The 16,998-nt window shown below is 34.8% G+C and overlaps 1 protein-coding gene across 1 annotated transcript; it reads right to left on the bottom strand.

Moving 5' to 3' along the window:
• Positions 1 to 2,669: 2,669 nt before the first annotated feature.
• LOC132558050 (peroxiredoxin-6-like) lies at positions 2,670 to 16,713 on the bottom strand. The gene is made up of 6 exons (XM_060222577.1): positions 16,572 to 16,713; positions 9,638 to 9,794; positions 6,153 to 6,302; positions 5,482 to 5,555; positions 4,344 to 4,416; positions 2,670 to 3,487 (listed from the first exon to the last, which is right to left on the bottom strand). Exons 1-6 carry the CDS (start codon positions 16,655 to 16,657, stop codon positions 3,365 to 3,367), a joined length of 663 nt encoding a protein of 220 aa, XP_060078560.1. The 5' UTR covers positions 16,658 to 16,713; the 3' UTR covers positions 2,670 to 3,364.
• Between the last annotated feature and the right edge of the window lie 285 nt (positions 16,714 to 16,998).

Here is a 16,998-nt window from a genome sequence, read left to right as displayed (position 1 = left end):
AGTTCATTACAATCTCCTGCACCATATACTACAGCTAAACAGCTTTGTTAGTTCATTACAATCTCCTGCACTGTATACTACAGCTAAACAGCTTTGTTCATTACAATCTCCTGCACCGTATACTACAGCTAAACAGCTTTGTTCATTACAATCTCCTGCACCGTATACTACAGCTAAACAGCTTTGTTAATTACAATCTCCTGCACCGTATACTACAGCTAAACAGCTTTGTTAGTTCATTACAATCTCCTGCACCGTATACTACAGCTAAACAGCTTTGTTCATTACAATCTCCTGCACCGTATACTACAGCTAAACAGCTTTGTTAGTTCATTACAATCTCCTGCACTGTATACTACAGCTAAACAGCTTTGTTATTTCATTACAATCTCCTGCACCGTATACTACAGCTAAACAGCTTTGTTCATTACAATCTCCTGCACCGTATACTACAGCTAAACAGCTTTGTTATTTCATTACAATCTCCTGCACCGTATACTACAGCTAAACAGCTTTGTTAGTTCATTACAATCTCCTGCACCGTATACTACAGCTAAACAGCTTTGTTCATTACAATCTCCTGCACCGTATACTACAGCTAAACAGCTTTGTTCATTACAATCTCCTGCACCGTATACTACAGCTAAACAGCTTTGTTCATTACAATCTCCTGCACCGTATACTACAGCTAAACAGCTTTGTTCATTACAATCTCCTGCACCGTATACTACAGCTAAACAGCTTTGTTAGTTCATTACAATCTCCTGCACCGTATACTACAGCTAAACAGCTTTGTTAGTTCATTACAATCTCCTGCACTGTATACTACAGCTAAACAGCTTTGTTCATTACAATCTCCTGCACCGTATACTACAGCTAAACAGCTTTGTTAGTTCATTACAATCTCCTGCACCGTATACTACAGCTAAACAGCTTTGTTCATTACAATCTCCTGCACCGTATACTACAGCTAAACAGCTTTGTTCATTACAATCTCCTGCACCGTATACTACAGCTAAACAGCTTTGTTCATTACAATCTCCTGCACCGTATACTACAGCTAAACAGCTTTGTTAGTTCATTACAATCTCCTGCACTGTATACTACAGCTAAACAGCTTTGTTCATTACAATCTCCTGCACCGTATACTACAGCTAAACAGCTTTGTTATTTCATTACAATCTCCTGCGCCGTATACTATAGCTAAACAGCTTTGTTATTTCATTACAATCTCCTGTGCCGTATACTACAGCTAAACAGCTTTGTTATTTCATTACAATCTCCTGCACTGTATACTACAGCTAAACAGCTTTGTTCATTACAATCTCCTGCACTGTATACTACAGCTAAACAGCTTTGTTCATTACAATCTCCTGCACTGTATACTACAGCTAAACAGCTTTGTTCATTACAATCTCCTGCACTGTATACTACAGCTAAACAGCTTTGTTCATTACAATCTCCTGCACCGTATACTACAGCTAAACAGCTTTGTTCATTACAATCTCCTGCACCGTATACTATAGCTAAACAGCTTTGTTCATTACAATCTCCTGCACTGTAAACTACAGCTAAACAGCTTTGTTCATTACAATCTCCTGCACTGTATACTACAGCTAAACAGCTTTGTTCATTACAATCTCCTGCACCGTATACTACAGCTAAACAGCTTTGTTCATTACAATCTCCTGCACCGTATACTACAGCTAAACAGCTTTGTTCATTACAATCTCCTGCACCGTATACTACAGCTAAACAGCTTTGTTCATTACAATCTCCTGCACTGTATACTACAGCTAAACAGCTTTGTTCATTACAATCTCCTGCACTGTATACTACAGCTAAACAGCTTTGTTCATTACAATCTCCTGCACCGTATACTACAGCTAAACAGCTTTGTTCATTACAATCTCCTGCACCGTATACTACAGCTAAACAGCTTTGTTCATTACAATCTCCTGCACCGTATACTACAGCTAAACAGCTTTGTTCATTACAATCTCCTGCACCGTATACTACAGCTAAACAGCTTTGTTATTTCATTACAATCTCCTGCACCGTATACTTCAGTTAAACGGCATGTAATGTTTCAATGAATACATTGTTGCCTTCATCTGACAAATCACTAGTAAATCATAGGTGCATGCACTTGAGTACAGATTTATGAGATTGAAAGACAATCAACAGGACTTCTGCTGTATAATACTACATACACAAAGGTGGAAGTTCATGCACCAAATGGCTTTAACATTATAGTGAATAAAGGTTCAATTTTTGATTTGGTTATCAAGAAGAAGTTGTTTAAATATTTTAACATATTTGACCTCTGTGACTTTGAAAGTAGGTCAAGGTCATTCCCATTAACAAACTTGGTAGCTCTACATCCAATAATGCTACAGACCCAATATCAGTACCCTGAGCCTTCTGGTTATTGAGAAGAAGTCATCTGAATGGAAAGTTTATGCACAGTGGACGCCACAGGATGATGGACGAAACATGATAGCTATGAAAACGACACAAAGTATGTATAAATTCAAAGTTCAAAAATTTATTCAAGCAACTATTCATATTGCATACAATTTATTTCTTTTTCACAATGTCTACAGGTAAGACTGAAGAGAAAATCAAATATAAATCCTTGGAAACAAATAAAGAACAAACAAGTAGAACATGAAACAGGATGCATTTATTTCTGCAACTGTTCTAAATGCAATTTTTTCAATGCACCAAAAATGTCAGAATGCTTATTAATTTTACAAAAGAACTTGAGTTGGAGCTAGCATTTGAATATGTGCGAGTATGAGTACATGTGTATGTATATAACAACCAAATTTCTAAGTAAGAACACATATTTATATAGCAATAAAGTACAAACAACATACTACAGAATTTCCAAACTTCCTGTGTGAAAGCAACATAGATACCATATTCGTATTTTCTTTTAAAAGATTAAGCACTATGTTGTGTTAGTTGATATGAAGACCTTAATGTAAATGATATGTTCTAAGTGGAATTGTAAGAAGTACATTAAATGCAATGTCCTAAAAACACCATGTTCATTGGCTGGTGAGTAGGAATGTGGTTTTATTTAACAACATCCATATAGCAATGTCAGGTGACCCTAGACATCTAGTGACTTACAAAGATTTACCAAGCCATCATGCCCATTGTAATTGAAGAATGAAACTGAGGCATACATAAAGAGGTGGATAATTCTGCAGTAAACTGGTAAATTTGGAAAAATCTCGAATAACCCTCTTTCTTAAAAAACTATTTCAAGTCAAATGTTGTGAGTGAACAAAATCTGGTACTTTATCACAATGTTTCCAATGGTGTCACACTTCGGTTTGGCTATATTCCACGATTAAATCGGGGTAAGACGAAGGTAGGGCTTCCCGGATGGAACTTCCACAACTCTATGTTCTGGGAATTTTTCTTTTGCCTCTTGCGGTGATAGCGAAGGAACAACCATCACCTCCTTTCCTGGCTGTTAAAATACAACACATATTGGAGATCAGCATGTTTTTATCCTAATTATTATATTACCATATGCTATTACAGAACACATTTCATACAATATTACACTACAACATCATATAATATTACAGCATAACATCATATAATATTAAAGCATAACATCATATAATATTACAGCATAACATCATACAATATTACAGTATAACATAACACAATATTACAGTATAACATAACACAATATTACAGTATAACATAACACAACATTACAGTATAACATAAGACAATGTTACAGTATAAAATAACACAACATTACAGCATAACATAACACAACATTACAGTATAACATCCCACAACATTACAGTATAACATAACACAACATTACAGTATAACATAACACAATATTACAGTATAACATAACACAATATTACAGTATAACATAACACAACATTACAGTATAAAATAACACAACATTACAGTATAACATAACACAACATTACAGTATAAAATAACACAACATTACAGTATAACATAACACAACATTACAGTATAAAATAACACAACATTACAGTATAACATAACACAACATTACAGTATAAAATAACACAATATTACAGTATAAAATAACACAACATTACAGTATAAAATAACACAACATTACAGTATAACATAACACAACATTACAGTATAACATAACACAACATTACAGTATAACATAACACAACATTACAGTATAACATAAGACAATGTTAATGTGTAACATATTACTATTATAGTATATATATGTTGGGATACACTTTATGATGGGATGTGTATTAAAGTGGAAGAGCATGATAACTGCACTGGAAACATTGAAAGCTATCACATACCTCCCAGTTAGCTGGTGTAGCAACCTTTTGGGTGGCAGTCAGTTGGAGGGAGTCAACAACACGCAGGATCTCTCTGTTGGTGAAATAATATGACCATGAATTTGTTTTTTTCAGATAATAACAAATATGACAGGGTACTCGAGTGCATTTATTAAATTCATTCAAGCATTTAGCTAAACTTCAGAATTCGTTTAACTCTTTTGCTTTTTATTCCATACATATATATAATAAATAGAAGTTATTTCTATTAGCGACTCTTTTGAAATGAAGGTAGTTTATGAGACATGTCATTGGGGTAAACATTCAATCATGGTGGTAATGTATTGAATGTTGTCTTTAACAATTTTGATTTTTGTCAGTAAAGATTTCTTTAAATTGAAATTTAAACTGGTTATCCCTCAATAAGAAATATTAAAGGAAAACAAGAGGAGACAAATATTTGATAAAGTGTTTCATCTTGTTTAGTTTTGTTTCGAATGTCATGTAGACATTACTGTGTGACTGCATCCTGAGAAGCTGAAAGATTTGATACTTCCTATTTCAGACACATATTCCACTGCTATACTAAATCATTTGCCCACAAAATCTCATGGAATATTGATGAAATTTAATTCTATTTCAACTTTGCACAAAAGAAGGGGGATAACTTGGCGATCATTTTTGTAACTCCTTAATAATCAGTCATCACTTCAATTCAAGGACATTACAAAAAGTATTCATCTAATAATTTTTCTAAATAGAGCAAAAGGAATCAGGCATATGTAATTTGCTTTAAAAGAATCCTTTCCTCTTCTTGTAAACTATTTATAAAGACTTGAGCAGGATGACAGCTAGCTGAAGGAAAACCTACCCTTGTTTCACTGCAAAATTGATGCTGTTCCCCTAGACACCCTTCTAGGGTACATAAAGTGTTCAAATGATTACTTGCGCAAATTCTTCCCTTAAATATAGTGAAGAGAAGTAGTTAGCATTCCTAAATTCAAACAATGTCAGAGATTTACATAACAAGATGGTTTGATATGCACCTTGTGTCACAGTCAGCATAACAACATCTATCATTAACTGGCTGACCTGAGTGTGATTGGCCGTCTCATATGTTGTTAAACCTCCCTGTGTTGTCTATATGATAAAGACTTACGTGAAATTCCTGCCAGTAGTGGCTGGGTACAGCAGTGATAACTTCAACTTCTTGTCAGGGCCAATAATGAATACCTATCAGTAAAAAGATTTTGATGTTAAATTAGTAGTTATACGATTCAGACTGCAATGCATTGGTTTTTCTTAAGCATTTCTTCTAATACTTTACAATGACATGTAATACAAATGTAAACTGTGCATAACATAAAGTGCCATCCCCTGTTGAGGATTCTAACCAAGTTTAAACCATGAGAAATGATAATAAAAAAGTGGGGGTTTTTTTTATAGTAAACATTACTCCCTCCCAAAGGGGAAATGTGAGACTCTACTGAGCTCATCAAATTCATAATACATTATATATTAATAAATTTATGTGATAAACAGAATTTAATATTTTCCTTTTTCTAATACACATGCCATTGATGAATTTTCTATTAACTGTATGTAAATAATTGAGTTTACGTTCCGAAATGAAACAGAAACTCCTTTAAAAACCTGTATAGATTTTACATCATCATGGGGCATAGGCATATATATAAAATAATATTTCAGTTATTTAGGAAAACACAAACTCCCAGATTTCATTACTAATTGGGAGACAGTGAACATTATCATTCTGTATGACAAGCAGCAATGAGAGATACCATGTACCTTCATGTCTCAACAACTTACTGCTCTGCAGGTCAAGGGGAGTCCTGTCTTATCCTTCTCATCAGGGTCAACCATCCCAAATTTGACTGCCAATGTCCGTTTTGGGTCAGAGATGATTGGGAAGGCAAGGTCTGAAGCTGTATCACCATCCTTGCAGTATCCTAACACATCCTGGTCGTGTAAAAAAGGAGTAAAATATCAGTACTATTTAATTGCTATATGATCATATTTCATTGATTTGAGTCATACATCTTGCAGCATCCTACATCACAGTAGTCTTATTTAAAAGGACATCATAACACTTCTTTTTCTATGTTAAGGCACTACCTTAGTAAACTACTTACAAAAGTAACCAACCCTTAGACACATATCCCTCAGACTGACAGATTACTGACAACACCTTAAGTACACTTTGCCTCAAAAGTCAAGAATGACTGTTACAAAAAAAAACCCTACTAACAAATACATTCATTAATCTGTTTTTTTATATTTATAATAACAGTGACCTTGACCTTAGAACTTACGATATAAAAAGCAATATCCCAAGTGTCGCAAATCCAAGTGTGTGGTAACATATTTTTTGTAAGGAAATGGATCACGTGAGCGTATGTGTGAATGCGTGAGTGAGTATGGGTGGTGTGTGACCGGGAAGGTTGTGTATGGTACCAGTTTACCTGTGTTCAGGTCAGTTTTGTTGACCATAGTATGTTATAGAACAGAGCCCAGAACACTGACTGGGCTTTACATGATAAGCAGATGACATAAGCATCACCTAGAGCCAGCAAAAAGGTGACTAACAGACCTTCATCAAGTGGCCTCAGGACCGACCAGCACTATATGTCGTCGGGGTCAAAGTCAGCCAATATAAGAAATGTCACACTCAAAGGCAGGCTACATGGAGAGCCCTGGAGTGTACCAAGCTTCTGGTTTGATGGCCAGGGTTATTGGACCGAGGTTGTTACCCTCATCACCTGAGGATTTTACCTTCTTGTACTGTGTATACTGCTAGCACGGTCTGTGCTACTGGAGATATATCAATTATTCACTGTCAACGTATGCTGTTAGTGAAGTATTACAACAACCCATCTATCTGTGAACAGATTGTAGGATCTACCATTACTAGTAGAGATAAGTAACTGAATTATAGCGAGTGTGAGAGCGAGTGTGAACTGGTCAGTATTTAGGTCTATTTAATGTAAATAACTTTGTATATATACATGTAATTATTCTGGTTTTCCTGGGTTTTTTCCCTCGAATGCTAAACCGAGACTCGTTCCGTGTTACACTAAGCAAGCACTTTTGGTAAGAATGCATTGTATGAAGTTTGATTCAGATGGGGCACAGCAAACTTAATTTTTCATTCAGAAACTAATTTTAACTTATAGTTACAGTAAAATATGGACCTGAATGGCAATCTCAAACAAGCACTTTTGGTTAAGAAGCATTGCATCAAGTCTGAGTTAGATTGGCTATAGCAAACTCAAGTTATTCCACATACCGGTAATGGATTTTCAATTATTGCAACAATAACCTCAGACTTTGACTTCTGGGCCTGAAAAGTAATCCCTAGTATACACTGTCAGTAAGAAAACATTGTATGAAGTTTGAGATTGATTGGCCAAAGGGAACCCAAGTCATATCACAGAAATCAATTTCCTACTTAGAGTAACAGTAATCTGGACCATTGACCCTGGGACCTGAAAAGCAATCCAAAGCAAGCCATTTTTGTAAGGCAGCATTGTATGAGGTTTGAGTTTGATTGGCCAAAGAAAACTCTAGTTTTCAAATCAAAACTGACCTTTTATCTATAGTAACAGTGAACTTTTGACCTTTGAAGATGAAAAGCTATCCTATACAAGCATTTTCGCAAAGGAAGTACTGAATGAAGTTTATACTTGATTGGCTCAAAGAAACTCAAGTTATCACAAAGAAACAAAAGTACTGATGGACTGGTGAACAGATGGACACCTTGGTTACTTTCGTGCAGGGCCATAATTATTTTTTGGTATGGCTTAATATGTAATCAGCTTATTCTCAAACTCTGTAAGAGTAGCATATAAGCTCTTCACACAAAAAGAAAAGAAACAAGAGGCTCATGGGCCTTAACGGTCATTTGACTTTAAAGAACCATATATGGAAGAGGCGAAATAGGCCTAAAATAAATTGCTCATCTACTCTACAGCTTACATAGAATACATTGCTGGTTCATCAAGACATTTTCTACAAACATGAAATCATATTTCTTTATACATGCACTACACAATTGCCATAGTTGAAAAAGCAAGCTACAGGCACAATATCAAGGCCCTTGGCCTTTCGGTTATTGAGAAGAAGTTGCTTAAGCACTTCAACACATATGACACATGTGCCTCGATCATTGATCCAATATCAGCACCCTTCAACACATATGACACATGTGCCTCGATCATTGATCCAATATCAGCACCCTGGTTCTTATAGTTATTGAGAAGAAGTCCTTTGAAAATTCAAACTTATTAGATCCCTTTGACCTTTCAAGAGGATCCAGGTCAATCCCATTAACTAGAGGTCAAATTTCTGAATTTAAGAAATTATTCTCCACTCCACCAAATCTGGTTGAAATCCATTCAAGCATTAAGAAAGAGTAGCATTTTGAAGCAAAATATTGCCTAATTTCTCCTTTTGGGCCCACCCCGAAATCTGTAGGGGTCAAATCAACTTTCTGAATTTATGGAAAGATTCCCTATCTCAATGATGTTTCAGACAAAATTTGGTTGAAATCCATTCAAGCATAAAAAAGTAGCATTTTCAAGCAAAATATTGTCTTATTTCCCCCATTTGTGGCCCCACCTCCAAGTCCCTAAGGGTTGATTATAATTTCTGAATTTAAGAAATAATTGCCTACCCTAACTGATGAAGCAGGCCAAAGCTTGTTGAAATCCATCAAGCAGAAAGGAGGAGTAGGCTTTTAAATCTAATTTCAGCGCCTGCCCCTTTGGGACCTTGTTCCTGCACCCCTAGGGGAATTTATAGATTTATGAAATGGTAAATTAACCTCATCCAATGATGCATCAGACCAAATTTGGTAGAAACCCTTTGAGTCTGATGACGTGATAAATAAAATCATATCCAAGTAAGATAGCAATAGTTAGTAATCAGTCTTCTGTCACAGGTCAGTTCAGTAGGATGTGGAGATTAATCAAATCTGTTACCTTTAACTGAGAAGGATGGGGGTATCTCAGTCGAGGGCTAAGATCCTGTAACATAATCCCAACCAAGACGTTAGCCGAGGTTAGGATGTTACAGGATCTTAGTCCAAGATAAAACAGATAACATAAAGCAGATTGTAAATTTTGAACCGATTTCTATATATATACATTCCGACACGAGGATGAATACATTAATGTGTTACAAATTCCACAAAACTGCATGTATGGGTTCTAGGCCTGAGATTGGGTGAGATATCCCTACCTGAGGTGTGAGAAAACCCAATCACTAACATCTCACAAAACAAACTACATGTATACCTTTTTCCAAGCATGGTGCGATTCAGTATCATCGCAGGACAGAGCGATGAGTTTCACCTTTCGTTTCGTGAACTCTGGTACCAGTTTTTGGACAGTAGCAAGCTCTGTTGTACACACTGGTGTAAAATCAGCCGGGTGGGAAAACAAAATGGCCCATCTGTAGTATATAACATAAGGAAGAAGACAATTATTCTCTGAAGTAAGTTCATAATTCTAAAATTCTGAAAATAAACAGGTTTCAAAAATCAGAACTGGTTTTGTAAACAAAGTCATTGATACCTTGCAAAGAAAATAATCTTTAAAATACGACAGTCTTGAAAGTGGGTCAGTCAAGTATATGAAATTAATTCAAGTCAAATTTAAAACATTTCTTTACTGACAAATTGAAACAAGTTAGTGCCAGCGTTGAATCTTTATATATTACAGACTTGTAAAGTTAAACAAAAGGATTGAGATTTTTACTGTAAAAAATTCTCAAAAATTTGTAACACTTGTTCTGCTGCTCAAAACACCTTGAAAATTAACAACAAAAAGTTTAAACAGTTACATTAAAATGTTAACTCTTGATTCTTACATGGGCTTACATGATGATATAAAAAGGGTGACATTGTCAGTAGACTTTCAGATGCTTCCCTAATTGTATGGACATGACAGAATATTTATCTCTGCTAAGACAACAAGCCAGGACACAACTATACCTTGACTTTGGTTTATCTTATGTCTATAAGATGTGATACGTGATTTGTTCTAGACGTGAGTAAACATCACCATATCATCAAACATTTACATACCTCAAAATCAACTGTAAAGTACCTGAGGTTTACAAGAAGTATTTAGAGAATAAAATTGTTTGTTAAATATCACACAAAGAAATCAGTGAATGACTTAAGGTCTTCTTAGGCTTCAACACTAGAGTGTGGTTATTTACATTTTCATACCTTGAAATCAAGCATCAAGTATTTCACCTGCATTAAAGAATAAAGCTTTATTTAGCACACATATCATATGAAGAAATCAGTGAATTAAAAAGTTATTTTATCTTTTCAAGAATGCTCATATCAAATTTTCTTTAATAGTTAAAGACATATAATGTATTTCTCTAGCAAAAAGGGTCAGCTGTGCTAAGGTAATAATGTTTACTACTGGCAATTAAGTCTAGGAGATATCTGGTTTTATATTACTGGATAATGACAAAATATCTGTTGAGATATATTGGGTTGGCTTGTTACTAGACATGGACTTATATCAATGCCTTTTAAATATGATACAAGAAGTAAACATTTGACAGGAGTCTACTATTATCAGTTACCTGTAAATCCAGTTTTACTACCGAATTAGAATACAATCATTATATTTTAATCTTTCATGAGGAAAATTTAAAATTTGACCTCATAAGTAAACCAGTACCTATCCATGAAATGACAACATTTTGAAAGGTAAGATAAATATTCAGTGAAAATTACATCCCTTAACAGTGCAAATTTTATAGCCTGTAAGGTTGATATTAAAACTCACCAAACCGTGGAATTGAAACACATTATTTTTAAAACATTCTATTCACTATGTTTCAGTACAATAAAACATCTCTTAGCAGCAACCACTGAGAAGTTCACAGATTTTAAGTCACATGAATGAATAAAGATGACAGAAATAAATTACTTTTGAAGAATCAATCTTTAACCAGATCATCTGGCTCTGAAGTTTTATACTGTTAACAATCACAATCTCATTACAAGATGCATTAATATGAAAAACTGACCTTGACATCTGACCCAGTATTAACCTTGACCTGTAAGTAGGTAACCTCTCATTTGATTTTTAAGATGTTCCTTGATTATATAATGACATATCAAAACACTTTTTATTTCAAAGGCAATATATACATATTTGATAAATACTTACATGGATTGAAAGTCACAATCACATATAATTACAGAGCAATCAGTAATATCTGTGAGAGATTTTGTTTGTTCTTTATACTTTGTAGGTAGGTTACAGACTGAAGTTTAACACTATACTAAAGTTTTTAACTTAGGTGATATTTTACCTTCCTTGAAGTGAAGATCAGTAAACAAAGTGAAGATCAGTAAACAAACCTAATTCGAAACCTGCAGGAATGGTAAGAGTAGAAGAGGATGTAGAGGGAGGAGGTGACCTATAATGGCCATGGAAAAATAAACAATATTTTCAATAATAGCATCCCTTTGTTTAAACACATATTTCAAGCTATGCCATGGAATTTATCACATTCCCCCTACTCTAGTTTAAAGCTTGTAGGGAGAGGGAAGTAGACACTGATACCACCTTAACTGAACAAGTATGAAACTTTATCCCCTTCTGGCTGAGAAACTGCCACCAACAATAACAAGATTGACAATAGGTGACAAGGATATACCAGGTACAACCCTAGCCTAAAATTCTGGTTAATGTATGCATGTCCTCTAGCCTATAATTGTTAGGGTACTTTCCCTGTGCAGCTTATATTCCCATACTACCATATACTCCCTATTTAACATAAATTTTCTCTTAGAATTTCCCCCTTTTCAACAGAAAATATATTTAGGTTTTCAGTTTGATTGCTTTTGAATAGAATTTGATATATTTTGTATATTTTCTGTTTTGTGAAGAATGTTACATTATTCTAAAGTTGTTTGAACAGTCAATCACAAAGTGCTGAATGACTGTAAATTATTTTCAGCTATGGAGGCTTCCTCCTGTTGCACTTTGGATCCCAAGATATTTTCTCCTATTCACAAACAGGGCACCCTTTATCCCAGATTGATCCCTGTGCAGTATGTACCTTCAAACATGCACAGTACTACTGTATCATGGTTTTTTAATTTTTCTAGGCTAGTAGTTCACAGGTTTTAAATTTCAGGCATATCTGCGAACAGTGTCAATGTCCTCAAACAAAGCAGGTACTGCATGTCCTGAGATTTTCGTTCACTTTAGGAATGTCAGCTGGGTAGCTTCTTCTTTATACTTTGTAGGTAGGTTACAGATTGAAGTGTAACACTATACTAAAGTTTTTCAACTTATGTAACATCTGACCTTCCTTGAAGTGAAGATTGGTTAGCAAACTAAATTCAAAACCTGCAGGAATGGCTGTATCATTGTTTTTTAATTTTTCTAGGCTAGTAGTTCACAGGTTTTAAATTTCAGGCATATCTGCGAACAGTGTCAATGTCCTCAAACAAAGCAGGTACTGCATGTCCTGAGATTTTCGTTCACTTTAGGAATGTCAGCTGGGTTATTACACCATATCTTTATTAAGCATGAACATGTTGAAATTAAATATCTCATGAAATTACAAACTATTCAGTGTATCAAAACATAATTTAAATAGAGATTAATTACCATCCAAAATATCAGAATTACCCATGCCTATTGACATCTGGCGAGTATTCATATATACCAACAGTCCCCCATTGGAATTTCCTATATCTGAAAGAAAAATGTATGAGCTTGCCAGCCGAACACCATGGGTTTTCTCCAGATACACATATCAAGTTTTCTCCTAAAGAAACCTTTTTTGTATGCTAAGTACTAAGCTTAAGAGATGGCTGCCAAACCTTTTTAGTCCAACTTAATCTGATGATCTATCAACTTTTTTTATACCAGTCTGGAATGAATGTCAGAACTCAGTCCCTATTAAAAGAGACAGAAATAGGTGACCTGTGACGTGGTTTAAACGGTAACTGTAAAAAAGAAAATATCGTTTTAACATGCATCAACCCCAGATTAGTAAAAAGACCTATATAAGAAAGTGGCAAAATAGGCCTTAAATAAATTGCTCAACTACTCTACAGTTTACATAGAAGACATTGTTGCTTCATCAAGACATTTTCAAAAAAAAACTTAAAATCATATTCTTTATATATGCACTATATAACTGCCATTACTCCTGACTCTTGTTGAAAAAGCAAGCTACAGGCCTAATATCAAAACCCTTGGCCTTTCGGTGATTGAGAAGAATTTGCTTAAGCATTTCAAGACATTGGACCTCTGTGACCTTAAAAGTTGGTCCAATATGAGCAACCTGGGCCTTTTGGTTATTGAGAAGTCATTTAAACTTTTTAACACATTTGATACCTGTGACCTTGAAATTGGATCAATGCCATACATATTAACAAACTACGTAGCCCTTTATCCTAGCATGCTACAGGCCTGATATTTTCATCCTGGGCCTTTCGGTTCTTGAGAAGAAGTTGCTTAAGCATTTCAATACATTTGATCCCTGTGACGTTTTGAGCAAATCAAAGTCATACTAACTGTGTGTTGAATTAATTTTCTGAAATTCAGAAATAATTCTCCACTCTCATTGTTTCACACCAAATCTGGTTGAAATCCATTCAAGCATTAAGAAAGAGTAGCATTCTGAAACAAAATATTGATTAACTTTCCCAATTGGGGCCTTGCCCACTCCCAGGTCTCTAGGGGTCAAAACAATCTCCTGAATTTAAGAAATGATTTTCCACTTTCAATGATATTTCGGACCTATTTTGGTAAAAACCCATTCAAGCATGAAAAAAGCAGCAGTTTAAAGCAAAATATTGTCTTATTTTCCCTTCCAAAACAACTTTCAAATGCACAAAAATTTAAAGCAATATTACAGGGATAAGGTTTCTTTACTGTAAAGCTGATTTAAAGTACTGTTCACTCTGCTTTTAGATGAACAAAAGCTATTAGATTATTTGCTTTGAAATAGTTGTTTAAAAAATTAAGTTTATAGTTTAAATCTTAATGTTACTTCAAGGGCCAATTGTTGTTCATTTGTCCACAAATGGAAATCAGTAAGGATATACTGTGATGGACAACCTTGGACAAACTCCTAGTGTATATACATAGTAGTTGGTTTAAGTTGATATTCTAAAATTATCAGGTATATGATAAAGCTAACAGGTACAATGTAGATAAGCCAGAAGTTTGTCAAACCCCAAATGACCTTTCAACCTTTGTCACAATTTATCTCTGACAACCTGTACCCCAGCTCTCAAATATCTTAAAACTACAAATCTGACTTGCCATCTAGTTTTGTCATGTGACAATGAGCCAGGACATACAGAAACTTTATAACAAGCCACTGGCTGTTTATCTCAGTCGTTTCTCCAATACATGTACAAACATAATCAGTTACTTACAGCTAGAAATAGGCAGGTAATTTACATATTACAATCCTTTGCTTTGCACGCTTCACACAAAGGTTTCATTTTCTGTGTTCCTGATACTAAAGATCTATCTCAAACATATACAGGTATGAAAATTAGACAGATCTACTTTGAATATATACCAGTAATGAACTCTGTTTCTTTTGAAAATTTTGTCAAAAAGTAAATAAAATTATCAAAAATTACCTCCTTTTTCTGTCATCCTATCAGAGAAAAACGAATATGCTTACACAAAAGTGTTAAGGTAGGAATGTAAGCCCAGTATGAGACCTTTCTACCATTAGCTTGTATTTGTTCACTGGATTCTGAAGTCATTGAAGTCCTTTCTCAACCACAGTAATCGTTATCTAGTACAATCTTATCTACCCTATATTTCATAGTTAATGTTGACTTAACACTGACCAGTCTCACCAGTCATTATGTGCGCCAGTGAGAAGTGAATCTCATTTATGTAACAAAAATAATACTAATAGATTAAAGGATAAAAAAACACAAGTCAAACGGAAAAAAATACTCTGCTTTTTATCTAAAGATAATTTTCTTCATATTTTTGGCTGAAAGTGGTTTACAATTTAGGCTGGTATTTTAAGCTGTAAATAGCTCAAACATGTATTTATTTCTGTTTTATAAATATCAGAAGTTAACAGAATATATTTGTTACAAAAGTTAGCACAATCAATTTGACAATTACTAAGTTTCATCCTCAAGGTGTCACACATGGAACCTTAAATTCTGCCATGACATGTTCCAGGGGTGCAGAGACCAAAACTGATTGTAACCCCTCGAGTATTTGAGGATGACTAATCAAGAAATCTTTACTTGTATTAGGGTCTAGGATAAGGAATTAGACTGACCATAACTACCTAGGCTAAATAGTCTGAATCCTTGAAAAGTGTCATACAATGATATGTCTATGTTTTTTAACAAGTCTACCAACGTTCAATTATAATCACGTTAATATTGCGATAACTGTAATCATGCACTTTAATACATGGGATGATTGATATAATCTGAAATGTCACGTTCTCAATACATTTAGAGCTATGAGAGGTGTTCTAATGAATCAGTGCATAAAATAAGGCTGTTATAGCCACTATCGGCTATGCACCATGCACACTATGAATACGTCTAGATAATTTTGTATGTGGATATATCTCTACATCTACCCGACAATCGACCTCCTTCAACATTTCCACATACTGAAGATTGTTTCGATGTAAATGTTGTGAGTAATATACATGGTGGGGGGAGGGGTTGGAGGAAATTGAAGAAAAAAACAACATGTCATTTAACAGAAGTTAGGTGGTTGTTTTTTTAAGTTTTTCAAAGTTGGCTGTGAGAAGATCTGGTAAAAATATGTTCCATGAAATAGTGAAAATGTATCTGGATTTAATTTAACAAGGTATAACATCGCCTGTGAAAAATAAATACGTGTGTAAATATTATATGCTTTATGCAATACGACTGAATCTCCGTGTAACGTGCCAATTTTGCACGTACTTCGATTTAGGTCAATTTAAATACCGTTATAAAACGAAAAGGACACCTACAGCATTATTGGTGCACAAGAAGAGAATGTGACAAAATCAGTATCAATTTACAAAATTATTGCCATGATTTAATGCAATAACGGGCAATCCAAAAAGACATTCTAATAAGGCCTACAAGCTTTAAAAGTTTATATCGTTGACATGTACGGGATACCTTTGTGAGCGAGACGCACCTGTCCTCAACTTAGTTATTCTACTCAATAAAACAACACTTACGATTCAGCTAACCACTCATGGAAAGATATTTCCCCTGCAGTCGTATCGGCAGTAAAGTTAGGAAAAATGTCTCCGAGATTCACCATCGTGAAGCGTGTTGATCTTCGACTTCTCGTTCAGATGTGTAAGGTGTGCTGTACGTCACGCACGCCACGCCTCCGCCTGACTCTCAACTGACCTGCTCAACCGGATATACAATCGTGATAGAAGCAGCCTATGCATTTTTAACGCGCCAACATTTGAAACTAACGATCCAAACATAGTATAAGTGGGCTAACTACTTTGTACACTTAAGTCATTTATAGCACAATTTACAAGACGAATACCACGTCGGAGGTGATTCGAAATTTAAGGGCATGTTCTCATTATCACGATTTTCGAAGATGTTTACCGACAAACTTGAAACAAGGTTTCGGAAGGTGCATAG

The sequence above is a fragment of the Ylistrum balloti genome, unplaced genomic scaffold, assembly GCF_031769215.1.
Source record: "Ylistrum balloti isolate Yb309-2 unplaced genomic scaffold, AGI_CSIRO_Ybal_v1 Utg369658, whole genome shotgun sequence".
Classification (NCBI taxonomy): Eukaryota; Metazoa; Mollusca; class Bivalvia; order Pectinida; family Pectinidae; genus Ylistrum; species Ylistrum balloti.
The sequence above is the reverse complement of the archived record's forward strand: the minus strand, read 5'-3'. Positions and strand labels throughout refer to the sequence as shown.

Coding starts and splice junctions, on each gene's coding strand:
- LOC132558050 (XM_060222577.1), bottom strand. CDS start 16,657: ATGGTGAATCTCGGAGACATTTTTCCTAACTTTACTGCCGATACGACT. Junction 9,795..16,571: donor CATGAGTGGTTAGCTGAATC/GTAAGTGTTGTT, acceptor TATATACTACAG/ATGGGCCATTTTGTTTTCCC. Junction 3,488..4,343: donor CTACACCAGCTAACTGGGAG/GTATGTGATAGC, acceptor GTATTTTAACAG/CCAGGAAAGGAGGTGATGGT.